The 25254-nt window shown below is 40.8% G+C and overlaps 1 protein-coding gene across 1 annotated transcript in view; it reads left to right on the top strand.

Annotated features, from left to right (window-relative positions):
- Nucleotides 1-25254, top strand: part of NRG1 (neuregulin 1) — a 168227-nt gene that overhangs the window by 9368 nt on the left and 133605 nt on the right. Inside the window, exon 2 of the mRNA XM_030467067.1 lies at nucleotides 21013-21190. Coding sequence (XP_030322927.1) covers nucleotides 21036-21190 — 155 coding nt within the window. The 5' untranslated portion in view covers nucleotides 21013-21035. The remainder of the gene's footprint in view (nucleotides 1-21012; nucleotides 21191-25254) is intronic.

Genomic DNA, 25254 nt, shown 5'->3' on the forward strand with positions numbered 1-25254 from the left:
GCAATTTATTGTCCTGGCTTCATCTTTTTTTATATTGATACATTTTTTTATTTCAATGTGATTTTTTTTAAGCACGTTGCACATGCTTTGAGATAAGGTGCTACAATTGTACAAAAGGCTAAGTGCAGATGCTAGGTGACAAAATGAACTATGAGCAAAAGAAACTGATTGTCAGTGAAATTGAAACCACTGTTAATCACAGGTTTTCCTGACTGTGTGAAGTGCTGGCAAGGTCAGAAATTGTAAAACTATTTCAGAGCATTTCTGAACTTTAAAATAAGGTCAGAGAGGGGAATTTAAAATAGATACGGATCCTTTTAACTCAGGCCTACTCATATGTTTTGGTATTGCTATGCTTTGGTTATTTCTCCCATCAGTGAGTGAGTGTCTCTCAGCCAATTATGTCCTTACTCTTGGAGTGAAGACCATCTCAATGAGGAGCCCCTTTGTAGTGTTAGGGCCCATTCTATCATAAAATTCAGCACACATTCTAGATACAAGATTTCTCTTGAGGCTCAGTTCCACAAATAATAGAACTCATTGGTCCCAGCTGCTGTTTGTTCTTGTTTTCATCCCCAAAGTGCTATCAGTCCTCATCCCTTCTGCAGCTGACACTTAACTGGGAAGCTGTTGGCAATACCCAGGCTGTTCCATGGTAGATTTTTAAATGTCTCTCATAGTTCACTCTAGGCTTCTATGACTCTTCCTTAAGGTGACTTTGTGTGTAAGTGCCATCAAAACTGAAGTAAACTGACAGGTCTGCATAGCTCTTTTTCTGTCCCTGTGCTGTAGTTTGAGTCTTTGGTGTGTGTTTCTCTTTTGTTTCCCAAAATGTTGGATTCTGCTACTGTGGTGGGTTGTACTAAGTGCTGGTTGTGAAAATGAGCTTGCTAAAGGTACCTCCATCTTACTGGCAAGAGGGAAAAAGCATGTCAATAAGATCAAATTGCAGAAGGAAATTGCAGGACATGTGAAAATACTCATTTTGCAATCTCTTCAAATGCTTGCCTAAACAAAAACTGTTTAGGATCATTGCCCTCTTGCCACGCAGTGTGTGGCCTCTGTGTACTTGTCCAGGATGTTTCTATGTGAGGATGCCAAACCATAAATTTTCATCAGACTGTCTCCAGTACAAAAGGCTTCTCAGTGCTTTGGCAGGGAGGCTGCTTGTGCTCTACCATCTCCACCATGAAATGAAATAGCTCAGAAATTGCTCTGATTTACACTATCATTCAGTTTGAAGTGTCACTTTCCTACCCACAGTGCCAGAAGGTTTAGACACTTTCTGCTGCCAGGGGAATCACAAGAAGGATCCTGAAGCAGCCCACATTCTGTGCTTCCATCTATTTCTGAGCTGTGAGAAAACAAGTATACTTTAGAGGGCCCTTATATTGTATGCACAACTGGCAAAGAATGGATGGTGATGCTGACTTGCTTCAGTGTAGGCAGTTTTCTCTATGTGTCCCTGGAACCTGTGTACAAAGGGCAGGGAAGACTAAAAGTCACTTCTAGTGATTTTGAGGCAAATTCCCTGAGGATTAAAAGCTTTCATCTAAGACTTAGAGGAAAAAAGCCATGAACAAGGCAAAGACTGTATACTAGCTTTACCAAAATCACCTGTAGAGTTGAGGGAGGCCTTTAGATCATAGGCACAACTGTGGATCCAATCCTTCCTACCCATTCCCCGAAGTTCTGAGGTCACTGGATCTATGCATTTCCCTGTCGTATGCACAGTAAGGCCCTGAAAGGAACCTTATCTTCCAGCTTACTTAAAAGCAAGCTGACCTGTCAGGAATGAATGAATGAAACTCCTTTAACCTCACTGGGGCTCTTTGCAATCTTGAAGTTGAGCACTTGCCTAACCACTGTGGCTAATGGAAACAGTTGGGGCTGTGTGAAAGATGCAGATACCCTGCCTATGGTTAGGTTTCCTTTTCTTGCAGTCTACATGGGCACCCAAGTATTTTAAACTGTGTGTGGGACATCATCCTTTGGTGAGTCCCAAATGAGCCAAGTGAGAATGCAGTTAATGACACTGCAGATTATTTAAACAGAGAATAATATAGCGAGTTCTGTTCTGCAAAAACTGTATTTGGAAGAAGTTGAAATGATGCTCTGTGTCATGTTTGCTGGCCTAGAGATGTCAGGAAGAGAAAGATAATGCAATTAAATACGTAATGTTTGCTGACAAGGTTAATAGTTAATTCAGCTGATCTATGAAATCAGCTGCTTTGGTACCTTATGGCATTTTGAGGTGTTTGGCATCTTTTTATCTTATTCTATCTGCATCAGCAAAGTAATAGCTGTCTCTCACTCTACTCTCATCTACTTAGCTTTTGTAAAGAGAGAACAAATGTGCTTTTTTTTTTTTCCCTCAAGTCACACTAGAGCAGTATTAGTGAAAACATATATGCAGACTTGTGAACACACATACACATTGGTCCATCATGACTGCAACAAGACACGGGTTAACTTTGAAATGTTCAAGATTTCCTAGAGTTATATTACATGAGAGAACTTTCACTGTCAAGAAAAAAAAAAGGCTTATTTTCTAAGCCATTTTTAACTCATGGTTCCATAAAAATGCTGGAGCTTCTCAAGAGACCCCCTTGGGAGTGGTCCTGTGAAATGTGCCAACAGCTGAATGGCAAGATTTGGAAAACACTGCTGTCCTTACAGAGTAGAACTGAAAGCCACTGTGAGAAAACATTGCATTTATAACCCTTTTCATTCTGTGTTAATGTTTTAGAGAAGAATTAATCCATGCTCTTCTGATAGTGTTGGGAAGCAAGCTCTTCATAGAAAAGCAGAAATCTCCCCACGATGGCTTTTCCATGGAAAGAAAGTGTTGAAATGTCTAGAATAGTGAGATCCCTTTGATATTTATTTTTTTTAAGATGTAGTTGGTTAACAACTCCTGTGACAAATTATAGAAATACCAAGCAGTCTCATTCTCTTATTGCCTTATTTCATGGCATGGATCATATTTCGTGCTCTCAGTTTAGTGGCAAAACTCAGCCCATTTCAGATCAGAAAACCCACACCTAGAAGAACCCAGGCACAAGGAAGAGCTGTACCTTGCTTCAAAATTGAAGGATAAGCAAAAACTTGGAATATTTAGAACCAGAGTTGTTTTTGAGGTTGTTTTCATTCATAAAACCATGGTGACTGCTGGCTCTATAACCAGAGAGAAGGTAAGATAAAAATACAAGAGAGGGTTACCCTCACAGTATTTTCATATCCTTCTCCTAACCATTATCAGGGTATCTGTGGGTCCAGTGGCACTGCCTGAGGATTGCCATCTATGTTCTGGTGGAAATCTCCACCTCGCCAGAGCCAGCTCCCTCCCTGGAGCCAGCGCACAACTTCCAGGCCCCACCAGAGGAGTGAGAGGCAGACTGTGCATCTGCTTCACACCACAAAGGATCATGAGTGTCTCACCTGACCTAGCAGTACTTCCCTTTTCTGAAGCTTGATGACCTGGAGGACTTTGCCATAGCCAAGATTATCATAGCCAGTGATATCTGGTTCATTTTTTTTTTTGGTCTCTTTTCTCTGTGACCCACCATTATCTGCAGATGGAAATGGGATCCTAGGCTAGACTTGGTCTTTGTCTGACCAGGATGGTCATTTTTATGGTTGCTGAAACATGCTTGAGGATGAAGTGAAGGATGGGCTTGTGAGTCTGTTTGACAAGGGAAAAAATTGGGTGTGGAGGATTTTTCAAGCAGGAGTGGAGGATATGCACTTGACTAGCAATGAATTTATCGGCATCTCAAGGAGTTGTTCCTTAAACAGCTGCCCATTTGTTATGTTCTTAGTTCTCTGCTGATGTTCTGGTGCCTGCTACATCTCTTTCCCTAGCACCATCATCCACATTTCTAACAATCCCTCTTGTCTGGAGCATGCCGTATATAACGTTTCTAGGGAGGAATGTGGGGGTGGAAAGACCACATGAGGTCATAAAGTTTTTGTGGAGTTGCAATTTGATCCAAGAAGTGAATTACCAGGTGCTTCTTCAGAGAGGGATTGGGGGTTATATTTAAATACCTCATTTAGTAAGGTCTTTTACTCCAGAAGAGAATCAATTCCTTTTATTCTCTAAATGTGCATTTGTTTTACCATAGCATAATTCTGGGATGATGTTTAAATTAACAAATTAAAGGATAAAAGAAAAAAGACAATTATACATAGGATTTATATATACATAAAATAAGACGGAGGATTTTACTAGGCTACTGAGCAATAGAAATTTTAATAGGTAGATCTTAAGGTAAGCATTTCAGATGTTCATTTTCAGACATTTTCATTTACTTTGCAGGGAAGCAAGACAGAATGGATACTGCCCCAGTACTGTAATCAGCACTTGATTGTGTTCCAGGGCCAGGGTGGTTATAGCTCTGACTAATAGGCTTTAAGCAGTAAGGGGTGGCAGAGGAGCTTTGATTGCACTCTGCAAATGGATGTACTGCTACTAGAATGGTTGGATAAGCTTCTTGTTGCAGAGGGTTCACAGGAAAGGCATTACACTCCTGTGTGCTTTAAGCTGGGGTGCAGCTTGTTGTGACTTGGGTGGAAGGCTGCTGGGTCTGCTCCTGGTTCTCAGGCAGACAGAGCTGATGGAATCATAGGTTGAATTTTCTTCCTGCTGTGTTTCTGAACAGCAGAGTTGAGCACTGACCTCCTGCCCACTTGCTCAGGCATTCAGCAGGGAGGATCAGCTGGAGGCAGTAATGGTGCTGCTTATGCATGCTTGGAAGGCAGGAGGCTGTGGTCAGCAGACTGTTTGTGCAGGGACACCTGGAAAGCTCATCCAAATGAGCTTTTAAAGTGCATGCATTAAGCCACATTGGATCATCACTAGCATTCTTTTTTTTTTTTTTTTTTTTTTTTTAACCTTGCTCTAAACCAGCCAGAATTAAGATTACTTCATTTCTGAACATGTGTCCCCACCACACTGTGAAGTAGTTTAGATTCACACTTTTAGTTAAAAAGTTTTGTTGTCTACCCTGTGCCAACAGCCCTAAAATGCCTTCCCTTTGCTGCTTAGCTTAGGATAAGCCTCTAGCCCCAAATGGGCCTCCAGAGGAAGCAATAGAGCCCCAGCCCATAGTACTGCTTCAGTGTTACACAAGGTGCTACACAGAGGCAGGGAAATATCACTTTGGGACTATGTTCAAGAGGATGGAAGAAGCGGTGGAAAAGCCAGGGGTGGGGATAGGACTGGGATTTGTGGGGCTGGATAACAAGCAGTGGGGAATAAGTGAGTGAAGAGAGATTCTTGGTTGAGAGCAAGAAAAGCAGGGAGGAAGTGAGAGCAGAGAGCTTGAGAAGCAAGATGTGGCTGGGAGCTGAATGTGCAGGAGGAGTCGGGGAGAGGGACGAGGTAACTTCTTGCTCAGTGAGAGCCTGGAGATTAGGAAAGAGGGTAAGCTGAGAAATGACAAACCTGCAGTGAGGGTGGAATGGGTGGGACAGAGAAGGGAGGTGGTCTTGCAGGGGAGGGTAAAAGGCTGCTGATGCAGATGGCTTTGTGCAGCTCTACTTCCCCCAAGTCCAGAAGGCAAAATGACTTCACTGGCCATCCTTATCATCTTTTCCCCACCCGCACAGCCATGTTGTTTCCATGCAGTGGCCATGGCAACTGAAGTTTTTGACCAGCTTCCCTAGGCTGGTAGCTGTAATGATAGCCATAATGAGTATTGATGGAGGGGAGGGGAAGGCGAGCAGCTGCGGAGCAGGGGAAGTTGCCTGAGTACAGTAATCGTGTTTGGCAGGTCAGGGGTGAACCCTGGCCTGCGGGAGTTGTACAATGCCCAAGGCTAGCAAAGTGGTGTTATAATAAACCCCAGATGTTTCCGCTATTTACAATGTATACGTTATGTTTAAACCTGAAAATGCATCCTCGAATCTGGTGGGTAGGGAAACAGTTATTAGCTGCTTGGAAATGACTTGCTGGTAATGTATCTGTTCTCCCTTGGTATTTGCTGTTGCCTGTTTAAAATATAAATCTTCTAAGCAGAGACCCTCACAAGCAGTTTCTTTGCCAAACCAGTGGTTCCGTTCAGCTTCATGAGAAACAGCACTGTCCCCCTGACAATTTTCTGGGAGGGTGCAGCCTGGGCACAGCAGCCCTGGGAGCTGTGCTAGCAGCCCGTATGCGTTGGTGTGGGAGAGGCACTGCTCCCAGGCACCAAGTGCAGCCGGTCACAGGTGTGCAGAAAGCACCGTTTAATTTCCCCAGACTAATTCTTTTAGAACTCAGAGACAAAACCCTTGCTGGATGTCATGGCCCACAGCAGAACCACAGCAACTTAAAGCATTTAATAGGAGGAGGAGGATTTAGTTGATTAGACTTTCATGTCAAAACAATGGCTTGTCTACAAGAGTAAATTAATAAGCTAAACTGAATTTACAGACCAGTGATTGTTCTGCACAGACCTTCCAGGTGACCAGTCCTACAGCTGGTCTAGGCAAGGCATTCAAAATATTAATATTTAAAGTGAACGAGTTCATTTCTGGGGAGCCCTGGAGTGGACATTCCTTGTTCCTGTCAGAGATGAACCGTTCTGACTGAATTTGCTTTGTGAGTGAATTAAACCAAAGCCATCCAAATTCAGAAGATATATCTTTGCTTTGATGTCTTTTGGATTTAACTAACTCAAGAAAAATACACACCTTCAGTGATTAACTGATTCATGCTTCATGCATGTCCCCTGCCTGCCCCTGCTTCTCATGCATCAGCCTGCACTATGCCACGCTCACTCCCTACATGAGCACTTGGAGTACAAAGGGTCTGTACCCCTGAGACAAGTCCTTTGTGTCAGGACTGGATGAGGAGCACAGTAAGCTAGGCTGTGTGAAAACATTGCTGAGGGTCAAGCAACTGTTTGCACAGAAAATGGCCAAAAATGGAGTTCTCATCTGGATGCACCAGTTTAATTTACTTCTACCAAGAACCCGGTAGCCCAGGTTACCTGGGGTATGTGGGAGAGTTGAGTAGTTACATAACACAGGACTTGTCATGTCTTCATATGGCTTTTGGGTCCATGTAGAAGTGAATGTTGGTGGAAAACTGTGCTGATTTTGACCATTTTTGATGAGTTTTTCTTCTTGGTTCTCCATTTCTACCCCAAACACTCCATGTGTAGCTATCTCATCACAAGTCTACTGTGTATTCTATTCAGAGCAATGTCTTTTCTTCCAGAGCTTTATTGTCCTCCCACATCCCGTGTGTCTGCCTTAGGGTGATTCTCTTGAATTTTGGCCCCAATAGACTGCTCCCCTGCTAGCTATCCAGTTTTATAGTATTTCACATCACGCCTCATAAGAAGGGATACAGTACAAGCATTCTGCTAGGCAGGCTGCCTGTGTGATGTTGATGGCTCTTTGTACCTCTTGCTGATTTGCTTGGATTCATAATTGTGGGTGAAGGACCATTCATAGTACTGGTTTCTAACATGATACTCCAGTTTATAATGCAGTAAGACACTCCCGTCATTATGAATTCAAAGCCTGAGGTGACTGAGTGTAAAGTAACTAAAGCTCTGTAAATTCATATCCCGTATCACAAACTAGCTTTGCCACATGGGAAGGCTAAAGTTTAGAAATGTAAGTTGTCAGAGATTTTTTTTGAATGCTAGACTCATCTGCCTTGCTGATAGAAAAAAGGAGATTTTTATGTTTTTCATCTATTTACATGTGATGGCAGGTTTATTCAAAGTAAAGTTGCTGAGTAAGAGTTAAAACAGCAAAAACCTGCAGCCTTTTCTCCCACTCTATATGTAAAACTGAGGTGCACCCCCTTTTTTTTGGGATGTGATGACTATACTTAAATGTGACTTCTTTCTTTAGTGACTGTGAATTCAAACAAAAATTCTGCTTCTCTGCTGTCGTCTCCCATGTTATGAGCAGATTAAGCTAACGGAATTAGGAAATTTTTTTTCTGTATTTCCATCTCTGTCCCTCTTCAGTCTCTTTAGTCAGATAACAAATACATCAGATAATATATTATTTCCCAGCATAAAAAAAAAAAAAAAAAAAAAAAATATTTATAGAGTGGCTATGTGTATGTTCAGTTGCACAACTGTCTACAGAAGTGGAGGGCAGAAACAGCATATTTGCAGAGCCCAGAAAAATAATTTATCAAATTGAGAATAAGGACTATGCTTAACAACAAAGAAAAGTGCAAAAATAGTTAGTATCCAAGGACAATCTCTCCTTTTTTATGATTTTTGGGCAAAGATTGGTATACAGGAAGGAAAAAAATATTAAAACTTGCTGTTTAGGTTTAGTGCTTCTTCTGGTTAATTAAATCATGTTTAGGACTGGGTAAGCAAACCAGGGAGATTAACAGATGCTAAAATTCTCACTACTATCAAAACAATTCCCTCTAGTGATCAATGAGAAACACTGAGAGACAAAAAACTTAATGATTTTTTAATCTACTCAGAAAGACTCATATGAAGAACCTGCAAGAAAGAGGGCACTTGACCCTGTAGCTTTTTGCCTTTCTTGGCACGGAACCCTGGACTTCTGTGATTAGATGCTGTGTTTGCTGTGTGTTCAGATCATGCTGGACAGGTCTGTGAAGGATGCAGATGGATGTGCCATGCACTGCCAGCAGAGATGATCACTTTGTTGTTGTTTTGCTGGAATTTGACCCTCCTCTATGCACTCTCAACGCATGGCAGATCTGTTAATGAGAATGCCTTTTGGGCCCTTTCACACCTCCCTGAACACAGTGTGTGCTCACTTCCTCTGCCCCCATCACTTAATGCTTGATTGTTCTGGAGGCTCCAGGAAAATGCTTTTTTGGTACTGGTTTTGTACTGCTGGAAGTTCATGAAGCTTATGAGATAAAACACTCTGGAAAAAGAACATTACACCTGGAAATAATGACTTCCAAAGTGAATTCCTTCCAGAAGCAATGATTAAAAGGGAAAAAAACAGTAGACATTTGGTATAATGATACTGTTGGGTTTTATTATCACGTTTTCCAGCCATGTTGAATTTCATGACTTTTCTCAGTAGAGAGAGATTCAGAATAATGTGATCCTGTGAAAAGAGTATTATTATCGTCTACAGAGCACTCTTCTCTCTTGATTCATTCCATTTGTCTTAGAAAAATGATGGTTCCTGCATGGTTGCTTCCTAGATATAATTCCCTTTGCAGCCAGAAGGGGGACTCAGGATATCAAATTTCAGCAGATGCTTCAAAACCCTCTCACAATGTTTCTTCTGAACATCCTTTTCTGATACCGCTGCAGTTCTTTTATGGGTTATCCATCTGTCTTTCCTAGCTTTCATTTTCATAGCTTCTGTTATTATGTATTTATCAATGTAGGACAAATTTTGCAGAAAGAAGTACTGAAATGCTAGGGCACATGGAACCAGGTTCCATTCCACCAGGAAGAAGATTTGGTGAATCTTTATCTGTTTGTCACAAGGATTTTCAGCTCCTGTATTACTGGGTCTCTCCACAGTTGTATCTTCTTACCTGGTGTGCAGTTTGGATCCCAGACTGTAATTAAGAAGGGAGGATTTTGGTGGCTGTGACACACAAACACAGGGGAGTGTTGTAAGACCCAAGAGAGGGTTCTTGGTCTTCTTGGATGGACTTCAGACCATTGCCTAGCTCATTACTAAAGAGAATAAATAAACATTGTTAAGCAGAGATATGCATGTTGCTTTGTGGTAGTAAAATAATCTGTGATAGAAAAGCCAGAGGTAAAAAAAAAAGGTAGAAAACCCAGATGGTGTGGATACATCATTTAGGCAAACAGCAGACTCACGTTTTTACTCATCATCAGGAAGTGGTGCCCGCCACTGGGCTTCTTGAGGGGTAGCCCTGGTCTCTGTACTTGTGCCACCTGGCAGGACTGAATTGTACAGGAAAATTAATACACCTGCCAGTTATCCTTCTGAGGCTGCACAACAGTTTCCATTGTAAACACCCATTTTCCCAAACATTTTTTAAGATCAAGCTTTTCTCTTTAATTTATTCATGTAATATGAGTTTCTTTCACATGTCGACTAGAAAATCTGGACAAAAGAGGTGACTGGCAACTCCCTAAGGTTCAGCACAGCTGGGGAGAAAGTTTTGCATTCTGCCTGTTACGTGCTGTTTTCAGTGAAAGTCCAGATTGGAACTTGACATGATAGCATCTTTTTGGGATAATGTACTATTGTTTGGCCCATGAAAGACTGTGGGGTTTTTTGTTTGTTTTGTTTTGGGGTTTTGGGGGGGGGGGTTGTTTGTTTGTTGTTTTTTTTACACTACTAAAAGAAAGAAATGACAACATATAAGAATTAGTCTGAACACTACACAGTCGAGATGCTCTCTAAAGGGAGGCTCATTGCTTGGGAAAGCATTCCTTCTGTGTCATTCAAGAAGCAGTATCCTCCTTTAAGGGGTTTTGCAGTTATTTACTTCAGATGGTTTTGGAGATGAAGAGTGGCACCATGCAATGAGGCCTAGCCTTTATTTTAAATCTGTCTGTGCTGGAAATAGATAAGCAATCTGCTGGGCTGCTGCAGCTTGATAGCAACATCTGTGTGTGGAAACCTTCTTCCTTTTTCTCACTCAGGTTCATTTCTGGGGATGTGTCTTAGGATACTCCTATGTGAGATTTTGACTGTTGGCACAGTAAGGAGTGTGTAGATTGCTGCCTTCCCTGCAATTCAGTCATCCAAATGTGAACAAAGCTGGTTTGAGGTCAAGTGGGACTCTGATGGAAACAGCTTTGCTGAAGATTGGTTTGAAGTTGTTCTATTAATGCTCTTCAGTAATTTCTCAGTAGCAGGAAAGTACGTTTTATGGGGGATGCTTATGTGTATACAGTCCAGGTGATTCATGATTGAAGCTGGTCTCCTGGCTGAGAACTAAAAGCAAAAGAATTTCCTGGTGCAGAAGTAACAACAAACTGAAACTTGCAAAAGTTGCCAGCTCAGTAGTATCAAAATGAAGCTGTATCCTTAAGAATGAAATAAAAAAGAGACTAGGAAAGGGATGGAATGCTTTTCTGATTTGTCCATTTATGGAGAATTTTGTAATCACATTGATGTCTTTCTATCCTCAGTGATAAATGCATGTAAAAATGTATGAGTATTAACACACAAAGTCACTGTCATTAAGGTAAGATTTCTTAAATCAATTCAATTGAAGCAGAGAGAGCATTGCCTCTAGAAAGACCTGTTAGGATTAATTTAGTCCAGAAGTTTACTGATTCAACTTAATTTGTAAATAAATTTATTTTAATGTGAGTTTAATCATAAATCAGCTTTAAATTAGTTCTAGTGTGTTCACACAGAGTCTTTGCATTGGTTTAAATAAAATTGATTTGTGCCTTACTTAGAAATCTGGATATGGATGTAGATAAGCTCTGTACTTTATTTTTCCCCTTAGAAAGGCCAAAGCAGGTTTCTCTGTCTTCTGGGTTGAAAGGCTAGCTGTATCAAATCAGTGACAAAGCATTTTATTTTCACAGGGCCTGAATTTTACCTTAGTGTTATGCTGGGCCTTCAGTTTTTATCTCATAATAAATAAAGCCCTGGATGCTTGCACACTTGTTAAAATCAATTTTCAGACTGCGATTTCATCCAAAACTGTGACACAGAAAAAACTTTTGTAAGCTTAAAAGAGGTGGGGGTAGGGAGTTTTACATGATTTACCATATCTTTATTCTATTTTACTGGCAGCTAGCTCAGAATTTATGTGGAGCTTATTCTCCAGTTCCTTTTTAGCCAAACTTTACAACAGTCTCTGTTCTGTTAATAAGGAGCCTAGACTGGGTAGTAAGATTTGGTAATCTGCATAAGATTACTTAGTACACTTTAGATATCTAAGTGTCACTATAAGGTCTGCCTGTGACTTCTACACTTACCCTTGTACAATAAAGGCTGTAATTCTTCCCTGACAACAGATGCTGGTAGCCACATCACAAGGGTAGGATTCATGTGATGTTTATTAATTAATGTTTAATGCATGTTATTGTCTCTTTCACATAGTCACAGATTTTAGGACCATTAAGGAACTTTGACAAAAGGTTACATAAACACCTGGCAAGATGGACTTGACCAGAATCTCCAGGCTGGACTTAATGGCCTGGAGATGTATTTCACGGTTTTTTGTATTTGTGTAATGATCCCACTCCTTGGTAGTGCAGTTTAATATTCACACAGGTTTCCTGGCATGCAATTCCACCCCTTACACTTGATCTGGAATATATTTTTCTAAAGCCTTGTAATTTTTCCTAAATAATTTTTGAACTTTTGCCTACAGTCCAGAAACTATTGCAGAGTTGCATAAAGTGTTCCTGTCCCTCCTCCGGTGACTGCTGGACCATGGCATGCTTCTGTGCGCTTTACTGATCATGTGGTTATGGATTTTTTGGAGGTTGACCTTTAAAAGGATACCTAATCTTGTCTAATAATTTAACCAGAGAAGTAGATCCTAAGTACATCTTTTTGTGAGCTGCTCCTGGTTGCAGGTGCGTAGCAATATTAATTCTTAAGATTTTTGCTTAATTTTCCATTTGTCTGAAGATAGCCTGCATATATTTTCAAACAGGTCTGACATAAACATTTTTTTTTCACTACAGTTTCCTTTTCTGTTTTGCCATAGCTTTGAAGTACAAATGTGGGGCTCAGCATACAATGCAAGTAAATTGTACTGAAGAATATACCATGAGATCCTTGCTGCATACTGTGCATGCCCAGAATGTTACTTGCTCTTTGTAGATTTTTGCTGAGCTGGGCTTGAGATGATGGTTTCTGTGCCCAGGTGTATCCATATTCTCAGTTCCTGAAATGACTCAGGTGGCTTTTCATCTCATTGACAACACTGTTTGCACACCTTTTGGTAAAAAAGCAAGATTTTGCTAAGACATTCCCAACTGATGGCCACCTCAGTCAAGTAAAGGGGAAAGGTCAAGTGTCATGTCCCTGGGGAAAGGTCTATGTTTTTGCTATGAGAGAGTGCCTTTTTAGCACTATGCGATCAGATTGACACACTGTCCTTGTGTAGGACACAAGGAGTGTTTAGGACCTACACTCTTTCCTTGTGTACATCTGAAAGCAGTTATCTTCTGAACTGACTTAGGAATGGAGGCACAGCATGTTCAAACAGCAATAGTGCCAACGTTTTCTACCTTGTGAGAGAGATTTCATCAGGTAGCTGCATGGGGATTGCTCCCCCAGGTATTATGTGGCACATGCTCTGTGACATCTGTGATCAGCACCAGAAAAAAACTACTAAGAAAAAGTACAGATGCAATGCTGGTTAAGTCTGGGTGCGGACAGACTCTGGGGTTGCAGTGGAAGGGCAGCCTTTGCCTTCCACATGTGCATGTGGCCAGCAGGTCCTTTTTGTTTTCTTGTTCAACATGGAGAGTTGTTTCAATAGTGAGAAAATCTGTGGGAATCCTGTGACTACAACATTGTCTGATGCTATTTAAAGTCTGCATCACGCATTCATGTGGAAGACTTTCGGTACATATGTTTCAGTACATACATGACTGAGCTCTCAACTTGAGTAGGGAGAGTTTGGCATGCTTAATTAGGAAGATCTCTGACCAGGCACTTGGAAGAGTGTTGGCAATGTCGTTGGATGTGTGCTGTTATTCTTTCTCTTAACAATTCCGCTACCTCAAGAGGATGAGGAACATGCAGTCATGCTACAAATAGACAATTTATTGCCATGAGCGGTCATTTTGTTGCCTGATGTCTGTATACTTTTGTCTGTGAAGTGAAACTACTGCAGAATCAGAAAATGCTACAAAGCAAAGAAAACAGTGTAAGCCAGAAGAAAAAAAATGGGCTTCTATATTATTAGGATAAAGGGAAAGTAACCACTTATGTCCCTTGTACATAGACATCCCTGTTTTGTTAGAACAATGTGAAGGGAAAGAGCATAATGGAGAAATGTTGTGGAGACACAACTAAAACCAGTCGAAATGGAAAAAAGTTACTAAAGTGCATAGGATTTGAAAAGCTTACAGGATTCGACACACAGAAGTCCTCTCTGTGTTTTCTGATGATGGCAAACAGAGGAGTGTGTGAGAGAATACAATGTGAGAGGGAGAGGAAGACATGGATGCAGGACTTTCTAGCCCTCAAATTGAAAGACCAAGGCTGTAATAAAGCTATAAAAATAAAAAAAAAAAAGTCCTACCAATATGAGAGAAAAAAGGGAGTTATACTTTTTCATCAGTAATCCAGAGGAATAACCACTGAAATTACACCAAAGGAGAATATTGTTGTCTTGTGCATCTTTCCTTCCTTGCTTTTTTTTTTTTTTTTTTTTTTTTTTGCTGTATTTATTTTTCCCAGTGTGATGTTAGAACACACCAACATGGCTACAGGGTACCTCAGCTGAGACCCAAAGTTTAAGTTTTGTGTACCTCAGCCCAGTGATCTGGTTAATCTTCCAAGTCTGGCTTAGTCTGACACCCAGCCAAGGTTACAGTGCAGTCACAGCCTTTGCTTTAAGGTGGTACAGATCTCAGCTGCACAAGTCTCTGATGACTTTGCATGCCTTTTTTCAAGCAAAGATAAGAGGTTAGTGAAGAAAATACTAATGCTAGAAAGCAAAAAAAGGATGCAGCAAGCTGTTGTTCCTCTCTTCATCTGATTTCAAGGCACATGACTTCAGACAAACTGCTTTAGTGTGCAGTCTTGAAATTCACCTCCTAAATCAAATGTGGCTTTATGTAAAAAAATAAATCACTGAGTACCTGCAAGTCCCCTTGAAGTCCATGGGACTTATGCCTGAATAGCATTTTTGTGCATTGGATTGCTTTAATGTTAGTGCTCAAATAAAATTTGGGAGTCTGCCTTTATGCACTTAGGTATGTAAAATATGGACCTGCAAATTTCTATATTGACTTTATGAGCAGTTGTCCATGCATCATTTATTGGATATCAGAAATATTTAGTTTATGCCATCCCTACATTTCCAGTCTGTATGATCAGGTTTTGGTATTGACAGTGTCATCAAACAGGATCATCCAATTTTATCAGGGATGCAGCCAGTTGGAGTCAGCTGAAACGTGAACCAGAGGAGAGAGTATTTATGCAATCAGTCTGTGTGTTCCTTCAGACACAATCATCAGTAAATAAATTAATTGTTGAACTTTCAGTTGTAATCTCTATGTTAGACACTTGCTCACACCCAGCTTCTCTGGTGAAACCTAAATCTTGCTTTCTTTGGATGCAGTCCCCTGTCTCTGAGGAGGCCTGAGCTGAGAAACTGATACCTTGAGTGACTGCAGGAGCCTGGGCAGCCTGGTATTATCTTGTTACACAGCATAAATGGGAGGTCTTGGGCTTTCCCTCATGGGCATGATACTTCTAGACATGCTGGTTTGCCACTACCATCCTTTTTCTGGATCCCCTGTAAATGCTTTATACTTGTAGAATGGAAGGGGGAGTAGTGACTCCCCATTTGCACAGTACTTCTTCCATGTGTCTGCTTTCAGTGCTCTGTTGAAAATCCTGCCTTCTAAAAGTTATATTACAAAGCTAGCTTGTGATACTCTCATTGGAAGGATATACTGGGCTTCTGACAGGGTGAACAGAAGGAAGATAAATGCAGGTTCACAGAGCAGCTTCATAGCAAAAGGTAAATATCTATGAACACTGGATTGACACACCATGAACCTGAAAGTATCTAACCCCAAATAAAGAGTTACTTTAGGTGGAGATGTATGAGTGTGGTGCACTATTACTTTGATAGGACCAAGTGATGAGCAGTTCCTGATCAGGATTATCTGAGCTGCTCTTGACATTGTGATTAGCTTTTGGGAGTAGTTACCCTGAATTATAGTAGCATTTACTTGTTCCTAGCTGGTTCAGTGTTCAAAGAACATGGTTGTAGTGCTCTCTATTGCTCAGTTACTTGGCTTCTGGCAATGTTGCTAGCCAACACTGTGGCACTGACCTTTCTTCTGGCCTTTACAGCATCTAAAATTTCTGGAAAAACATCCTTTTAGCATCACTAGGAAGAATGAGATTTTGTGGGTCTTGGTTTTAGATATAGTGCTCAAGATAAATGTCAGGGTCCTGTTTTTCCTTTTGCCCTTCTACATAGCCAGAAGTATTCAAATCATACCAAGACCCAGAGGCTGAAATATATCTGGCAGTATTTTCAAAAGAGTTCACAACTGAAAAGTTTCTATTTAAGTAGCCAAATTATTTGTTTGGCTTTCCAGTCTCTCAGCTTGTGTTGACTTACTCTGGTATTCTGGAGACATGGTTGTGTAGGATTATCTTCTATTATCCACACTGTTTTATCATGTAGGTAATCTGCACAGAGACTCTGCATGCTGGAAGGAAATAGTTTAGGAAATGTTTAGAATCCAAATGTTGCCTGAGAGAATAACATGAGGATTGAAACATAGAGAAAACAGAACTTCCTAGGGGTTTGTTTTTGTCTGAATAGGAGCAGTATTTGATAAATCTTAAAGTAGTTTATACGGTTTGTACCAAAGGCTTTAGAAAATCTGGCCCGCTGATGATAAACTGGAGCTTGATTACAGTCTCATATGCAAGGGGAGAAGGCTTTTTGGAAATAATGTAATTTGTCTTGCATTACTGCCCTGCCTTGAGCATTATGATTCAAAAAACCAAGTCTGAGACAATAACACCCAAGGCAATGGGTGTTATTCTTGTGGCTTCTATTAGCACTCACCAAGCTGTTGGTCACAATTTTGTGCAGCAAACTGCACGTGTGCCTAGTGGAACGCATGCCTAACACATTCCTGTTCTCAGACTCTTAAAAGGTTTTGTGCCTTCCTAGCAAAAGAAAAGATTGGGGCGGGGGACGGAGAGTTGGGGGAACAACCACTGAAGGAATTTCAACTGAAAGCTTGTAGTTGTGTGATAATATTTTGCAGGTTTCCTGTTTAATTTGTTCAATGTGTTGAGCTTCCATGCAGATCAACTATGTAATCAAACACCAAACACTGAGGGTGAGGAGATTACCATGCTTTGCCAAACTCACCAAATTCCAGTGAGAAGAAGTTATCTACAGTTGCACATTATCAGTGAGTCTTTTGCAAAGAGAATATGGAAATGCGTGTTCCTTATCTGCAATGATGTTATGCAGGCCAGCAGCAGACAGATGTTTCTGGAAAAAAAAATTTGCTAAGAAAATGACAGATATTCAAGCCATCTGAATAAGAAGGGATCTAACACCTTGCTTTTGCCTGTTAAATCTTCCCAATACTGCGGAAATTTTGCTGCCACAGGTGCTTGTGGATTTGTGAAGGGTTTCTCACAGCCCCTCCTGCTCTTCCCGCCCTGATTTCTTTCTTAGAAAATCTGTCAGACAAGAGGAGGTCCTGCCCAGAGAGTGTGAAAAGCTTGGGATTAAACACAGAGTGCCTTTCTGTGTGTCTAATTGACTTTTAAAATGTGAAGCCCTCCTGGTTTTCCCCACAAAGAATACAGATACAGTGGATCCCATCTCACCTTAGGTTCAAGTGGCAATGCTTTCTGTGTGCTTCCACATTTAGTTTCTGCTGTTTCTCTTGGGAGTTTGTCTGTTTTCTTTGCTACCTGGCCCTTGTCGTTCTGTGATGGATGGCACATGTAAGGGCTCTAATGCTGCCATACCAGAGCAGCTCAAAATGGCACAGCCCAAAACATGACCTACAGGAATACTGCAAGGCTCCCTTCTCTCTTCAGTCATCTTGTCCTGGATGGTGGCTCAACCTCCATCCATGCATGGGGGATGCAGAAAGTGTTTTCATTGCCCTTTCTCTTTACTCCTGCCTGCAGGATCAAGGAAGAGCAGTGGGCAGAATGCTAAGGGGTGCTGTGTGACAGACACATCAAGGAGAGAGGCTAGGACCCATGCTGGCATGGCAAAGGGGGAAGGGGCAGAGAGGGGAGAGAGAGGGAGGTGTCATAGGGAGCAATGTCTAATTATCATTTTAAGTATTTTTGTCCCCTTTAAAAGCAATTTTACCTCTCAGGAAAGGTACTGTCTTACCAGCATCTGAAGAATTGGCACATGCTGAGCAGAAAGTCAACTACCTCTTGCAGCAGTGGAAGCTGCAGCTGATTTCATTCCAAGCACACAGTGCTGTAGTTTTATCAGCATAAGCTTTCTCATATGCCTGGCAGTTCTGATTAACTTTTGCTAAACTGGAGCTGAAAGGAAACAAACATACTGCAAATGACAAGAAGGGGAGGAAGGGGGGAAAAGAAAAATAAAAGAAAAAACAATCTAAACAATCTCTTTTCTGTCATGTCTGTGAACAGCTTCTACTGCTTTCCCTGGAGAGCCTGAATGCTTGGACAGTGAGTTACTGTGAATTAGTGAGGGTCACTGCCATTGATTAAATTCTCTTTTATGTTTCCTGGTAGCTCCTGAATTATGGCAAGAGTTGAGCCTATTAATTTAACACTTTTTTTTTCATTGACAGTTCTGATGGAGGAAAAAATCTGCAAGTCATTTTGAGTAGATAATATTGAATTAAAATGAAATTCAGGAACAAAATGGCATCTCCCTTTTATTCCCAGTTTCATACTGCTACATGGACAGAAAAATCAATAACCACTTGAAGCCTTAAGCACAAAAATTTTAATCTTCACAGTGGTCGTTTTTCTCTTATTTTATGCAAGATATGAACTAGATGGACTAGGACTGTAAGTAAAATATGGTAAAATCAGGAATATTGCCTTTTTATATCACTCCTCAGCAGCTCCTTTTCTTACATAGTGACAAAAGACTATAATCTTAACTCCTTAATAACATAATGAAGCTGTAAGCACAAACCTCAGTAGCAAGGCTGTTAATTACTTTATGCTGGAAAATTTAAAGTTTGGTGTTTTTCAAAACATATTTCTATCTTTTGCTAAATTTCTGAATATGTACACATGTATTTAAGTAAATGTATGTATATCTACAAATACACATATACAAATATAAAGAATAAAAAATATTCTTTAACATATTGGCTTCAGTATGGTGCATGGGCATTTGTTTTTCACAAAGCAAAAGTATTTTGGTGGCATTTTGAGAATGCACTGTAATTTCCAGAACTACCTTGGGCAGGAGGCGGGGTTGGGGCTGGAAATGAAAGCCAACATACAAGAAGACATTTTGGGGCAGATTTCTTTATGGTCATGAAATCCTGGGCCTTAGCTGATCTGTACCAGCACCACCCTGACACATGTGCCTACCCTGTGTGCAAAATCTCCAAGGATGCCCACCTCAGAAAAGTATTCTTCTCAGACAGGATGTCTAGCTGACATTTGCTGATGTCTAACCTAAGACTTACTACTAGGGACTTGTTTTCCATACCAGCAGAGACACATAGAAAAAGTTGTCACCTTCTTTGTAATTAGGAGGTTTTTATTTATTGAAGGCTACTCTGTCCCTATTCTGGTAGTCCAGCAGGTGCCACCTCATTTGCTCTTTCAATGCAGACCACATTTACCTGTTGCTTATCCTCCTGTGCTCTGGGTTCAGTTTCCAGGAAAAGGAGGCTTTCCCTGATTTCCCTGGGCTTTCCTGGGATCAGGATGATCCTGGGATCAGCCTCATGTGTGGGTCTGGCCATGCTGCTGTCTGCAGCAGACTACTGCCTACTGGGTTTGTGTGTATCCAGCTCTGTATATACACCTCTCATAATTGCAGTCATGGTGGTGTTGCTTGGTTTTTTTCTGTCTGGAATAATAATTAAAGGCAATTGATACCATCAAGTCTCCACAAACACAGAAGCGACTAATATCGAAACATAATCAAGCCTGTTCCAGGTTGTTAGAATATTTTCTTCTACAGGACTGTACTGGAGACCTGATAGTGTCCCATCCTGTGTGTTATAGAGAACCCTTTGACCATGATGGACATTTGTTTGCTTGGACATTATTACAGCTGTTCAAGAAAGAAAACACACTTCAGCTAGAGGTGCTGCATGGGAATACTGACTCTCTGGAGATAGAAACCAACAACAGGGCACAGCTGAGCCAGAATGGACTCACAGGCTATCAGCCCTCTGATGACCAGCTGTAGCTCCCACTATTAGCCCTCACTGGTTGCGTGGTGAAGGTGTTATCTTAAGCCCCAGGGAAAGTAAGGTTAAACTAGAAGGTTTATGTCAATACTGGAGCACAGTAGAGGCTGGTTTACAGATAATCCATGTGATCAAACAAAACATGATGACTCACAGGAAGAACTGCTTCTTCTTTTGAAGGCTGTGCTAAAAAATGGATATTGGTTGTGAAATATTAGAGGTCTTTAGAAAGGCCCAAATGGTTTGAAAATTTCCTGCACAAGGAACACTATTGCTATAACACATTAGAAACTGAGCTGCATCAGCTGGCACCCTTTAGTGTGGGGGAGTCATTGGCTGAGTGTTTTCAATGCAGTGTCCCCTTCTGGGTCCAAAATGCCCTTAATTGATATTGATTCTCTTGATGGGCTTCCAAGCCCGTTGTCTCTTGCCTCAGGGAAAGGATATGGCCAAGCTGAAGTCTGAGGTAGGTGTATAATGAAGGTGATAATGTTTGACTATAGTAAAAGCCTCTCCCTTGGATTATGAGGGCTGTCAAGCTTATATTTATGATTTTAGTTCCCTATCATATCTGTTGCACGTGAAGCCTTTGGGTCCTAGCAGTCAAAAGAAATAAAGCAGCAAGAGACATTTACTTTCCCTTTCCATTTGCCTACAAAGGCTGCCTGCCACATTGTGCTGTCTGATGTCTAGGTGCATATGATCAGTTAAGAGATGTTTGCGCTTCATACCCATGTGGCTTGCTGGTTGTAAAATTCATGTAGGAGAACTCCAAAGAACGAAAATAAGCTGTCTTAAATGTGCCCTTATGCTTTAAAAATACTACAAATAACACACAAATTATCCTTATTTTTCAGGTTTTAGTGAAGAAGTGTTGCTGATACGGTTGGGATTTTACCCTCTGTGGCTTGCCTGGCTTTACTTGAGTTAGCTTTGTTTTCCCATTTGAGGACAACCTAATCACCAGCATATTCTTTTATTTCTTTAGCGGTGCCTCCCAAATTGAAGGAAATGAAAAACCAAGAGGCTGCTGTGGGTCAGAAGCTAGTGCTAAGGTGTGAAACCACTTCAGAGTATCCTGCACTCAGATTCAAGTGGTTAAAGAATGGGAAGGAAATAACAAAAAAAAACAGACCAGAAAACATCAAGATCCCCAAGAAACAAAAGTAAGTACAAGAACATTTCTCACAAGTGGGTCTGGGAGGGATGGGGTGAGCTGTTCAACTGAACACAAGTGTTGGGGTTGTCAATTGCTGTATCAGAAAGCAAAAAGTTGTGAGTTAAAGAGGAAGAAATTTTTATAAAAGAGACATTTTTTTCTTGATTGTATGGATGCATGGAGCATGGTATAAATATTTCATAAATAATTTTACACTTTCATTTTCTATTTATTTTCTGATAGCCAAAGGCTATAATCTTACCTAGTAAACCTTGGAGACAGGCCATTTTTAAGCTACTGATAAGAACTTATGCTTATTGTCTAAAATCCAAGCATATTTAAAATCATCAAAGCAATGTTGATTTGGAATTATATTTGAGATTTGCTTTCCAAGCAGTCTAGTCCTTGAGAATGACTGAATGCTGCCTGCATTAGCTTCAAATGCCTTATGCAAGCTTGTAGTAGTCCTTTACTAGAGGCATTTCTGCACATGCAGCACAAGGTACAGATCTAGCAGATGTCAGATGAGTAGCAAAACCTGCAAATCTCATCTTCCTGGCTGGGGAAAAGCATGCCCTGCATGTGGCTGATTACCAGCACCAAAAGATGGTCTGGTGCCTTGTTTCTGCTGGCAAGGGGAAGCTACACAATACATTTTCTACACTGAGACAGAAGGCTTTTGCTGTTTGGTCTCTGCCTTGCTTAGGCTAAAAAGTTTCAGTTGTGGTCACTCGTTCAGCAAAGGAAGCTATGAAAATCAATGTGAACACAGCCCTTCAACTCCAATTCTTGGAGGGCTGCTGTTTGCTGCACTGGATCATACGTTCTCTTCATACAAGGCACAGGTCCAATCTCATGAGGTCTCATCTCATTTTGACAGCAGTCAAAATCAAATAGGCACTTGATCTTTCAGCATTACTCAGGTTAAAAAACAGACATCTTGTCCTTCTGTACAGTTTCTTGCTCCAGAGCCTGGGGCACGAGTTGAAACAAGGAGGGGGGAAGAGCAGCATCACTGCAGCACCATGCCATTGTCACACAGACAGCAAGAAAGCACCTGTGATGTCTTGTTCCAGCATTTGTGAAATGGAGCTGTTCCAGGTGGCAGATAGCCTGGCAAATTGTCTGGACCCATTTGCAGGGCCATATGTCTCTGTCAGAGTTATTTTTTCAGTCTGTTCTGTAAAGGAAATGTTCAGGTCAGAGACCGGCCCTCATTTTACCCAGCAGTGCAATGCTGCTTATGAGGGCAAACAGTGTTTTGTCTTCTTACGTATTGTCTGATACTGACTGAACAAACTCACTGGAGCCAGGATTTCACCTGGAGCTGAGCTTTGTCAGTTCAGCATTGAATCAGTAATCACCTTTTGCCAGCTCCCTTCTTTCTCTTCCTTCCCAACCCCAAAAGTCAGAGGAACTGTCAGAAGGGAAGCTAGCTAGTGGCTAATGGTGTGGAATGCATGAGATTATTTTTGAGGTCCATGTGCCAAAACATATTTAAAATTGCTCAGAAGGTACATAATGAAATCATTGGGCCTTTTTCTGGATAATGGCAATCTGAAGTCCAATTTCCCTGCCATAATTGCAGAGTCTGGGCTTTGACCCGGATTTCACACTTCCATGTGATTGCTCATCTACGAGGGTATCATTCATTGCTGGAGTTTATTTCTCCATTTTCTGTTTTTAAAGCAGAAATGTCAGTCTGGAACAGAGAAGCCCTTCCAGTTAGAGATGTGAAAGTCACTATATGTAGAGTACAAAAAAGGGAAAGGCAAGGGACATTTGCTGTCATCCTACAGATTTTCTTTGCCTCTCTAAGATTTTAACTTGGGGACACATCTGGACTTTGCTATTTCTTCTTTTGCTGTTTTTGTGTGTTTTCAGGACTGAGTTGATGTGAACAGCTTAAGATGAGATAGATTTTATTGTGATGAAATTTAGGACATGTTCTAAAACTATTGAAAAACTGAGAAAAATGCAGTGCAAATAAATGCATAAAAAGACATGCATATTACATGCATTTACATATAAAAATGCATACATATAAGCAAAGCCGTATTAAAAAGACCCCATCACAAATGGAATTAATTTAAATGATCATGGAGTTTTTTCCCCAATTATTTTCTGTGGGTTTTTTCATGACAGCACAGTGATAAATATTTGTCATGTTTGTATGCTGCCATATTGTTACAACAGGTATTTTAGTGTGAATTTTTCACTATTACCAAGTGTGGGAAAACATCAACTAGGAAGGTTAGAGCAGTTGTTGAGCTGCCTGGGATTGATGGCTATTTTAAAGGTCAAATGGCTACATAAAAAGTAGGCTATGTTTCTGAAGAACCATTAGCATGCAGGGTACTGCAGTCTTATTGTCTCCTTCAATCCAAACACTTGAGATTAACACTTTTCTATGTATTTATAAAAAACTCACAAAGTTCATAAGTAATGTCCAATGGCCAGATGTGACTTTGCTATTTTCGTATTTTGCCAGAAATTCCGTTTCTCAATGTGTAATGACAGAAGAGATCCTGTTCATTGTTGGGAGAAAACTAAATGTTTCAGAGTTCTGGCTATTTACCTTTAGTTTTTGTAACAAATTGTTAAACTATCTGGCAGAATGATGAAGTGTCTAGCTCAGAAGCTAAAAATTAAGAACTTAGCTTTGCATGTGGAGTAGGCATGGACAAGATAATAACGCAACTTTGTTATACTTTTTGAGGGTATTTGGTCACTGAATACTACGGGTTTGAAAGATTTGCAGAAGTGGGGCAAATGCTGGCTGAGTTTTCTGAGGTTTTTTTAAGAGTTTAGAAGACTCTGGCAATAGAGGCCTCCTCTAAGCTTGGCCACCTAAGACAGGCTTGCATTCAAAATGATCACTTCTCTGAGCTCACCCTGACATTTGGTAACGTGACAGTACAGCATGTGAATCACACAAAGTGACAGTGCCCATTCTCATTACACTGGAAACACAAGAGACTAAATAAGTTTGGATATTAATGAAAGGCATTTAAAGCACTCACTTTTCACCTTGAATTTGTCATGGAGTAAGAGCATGCAGTCAGTGAGTATTTGCTCCTCTTACGATTGCTGATGATTCATGACGTCATGATTGAGTGATTTATGTGTCCAAACTCTAAGCTATTCCTTTGTGTCAATGCATCTCAAAAAAATAAGGCACAAGACAAGCAAGGGCTTTTCACCTGCTAGCTAACTTACCCATCATGACTGACCACTTGAACTCGTAACATGTAAGTTTCCTTCTCTGATTTCAGATGCAGGTGAAACCTGCATGGTTTTGTTTTGGGTAGTGTGCCCTGCAGAGTCAAGCTCTCTTCCTTACATTACAGACTCCTTTATCAGGGTTTCATTTTTTGGGTGGAGAAAAGGTATTGCCAGTTCCCCTAGCTGATGGCTTTGGATGCAATAGTGCGGGAGAAAACTGTGTGCAAGTGCCCTGTGCCTTGGGCTTCATCCAAGCTTAGCCTGGATATTTGCCCGCAGACAGGCAATTCTGGATGACAGATGGAGGCTGGAAACAAAATGAATTCAAGCAGTCAGATAATGTGGGCTGGGACTGCATTCTGTGGATGTATTTCTTTCCCTTTCATGTATGAATACAAGCTCAGCAATGTCATAGTGGCAGTGAGCTAGATATATAGCACAAGAAAATCTTGCAGGGAGAGACATTTTTTGGTCTACCATGGCAGAGCTTGAGAAAAGGACAAGTATTTGGATACAAAATCCTGTATCATGGCCTTAAGTCAGTACTGCTGTGTATTTCTAGGAGTTCTTTCCTTTGCAACCATTAATGTGTCATCTTCTGCTCTGAGTATTTTGAGTTCTGTCCTGGTATGTCTCAGTAGTATTCTTAAGGCTATAAATATTCATCTTATTTCTCCTCCTCTCAGAGAGAAAACTCCTTACAAAGGTTTTCTTAAACAAAGAGCAAATTTGGCTTATTAGAGGTAGATTTTTAAGAAATGATTGGTTCACTTATTTTATTATAATCTTAAAATCATAAAAGGAAGACACAGTACCTTGCCTTTTCCTGTAGGCATCATGTAAAAC

The sequence above is a fragment of the Calypte anna genome, chromosome Z, assembly GCF_003957555.1.
Source record: "Calypte anna isolate BGI_N300 chromosome Z, bCalAnn1_v1.p, whole genome shotgun sequence".
Taxonomy (NCBI): Eukaryota; Metazoa; Chordata; class Aves; order Apodiformes; family Trochilidae; genus Calypte; species Calypte anna.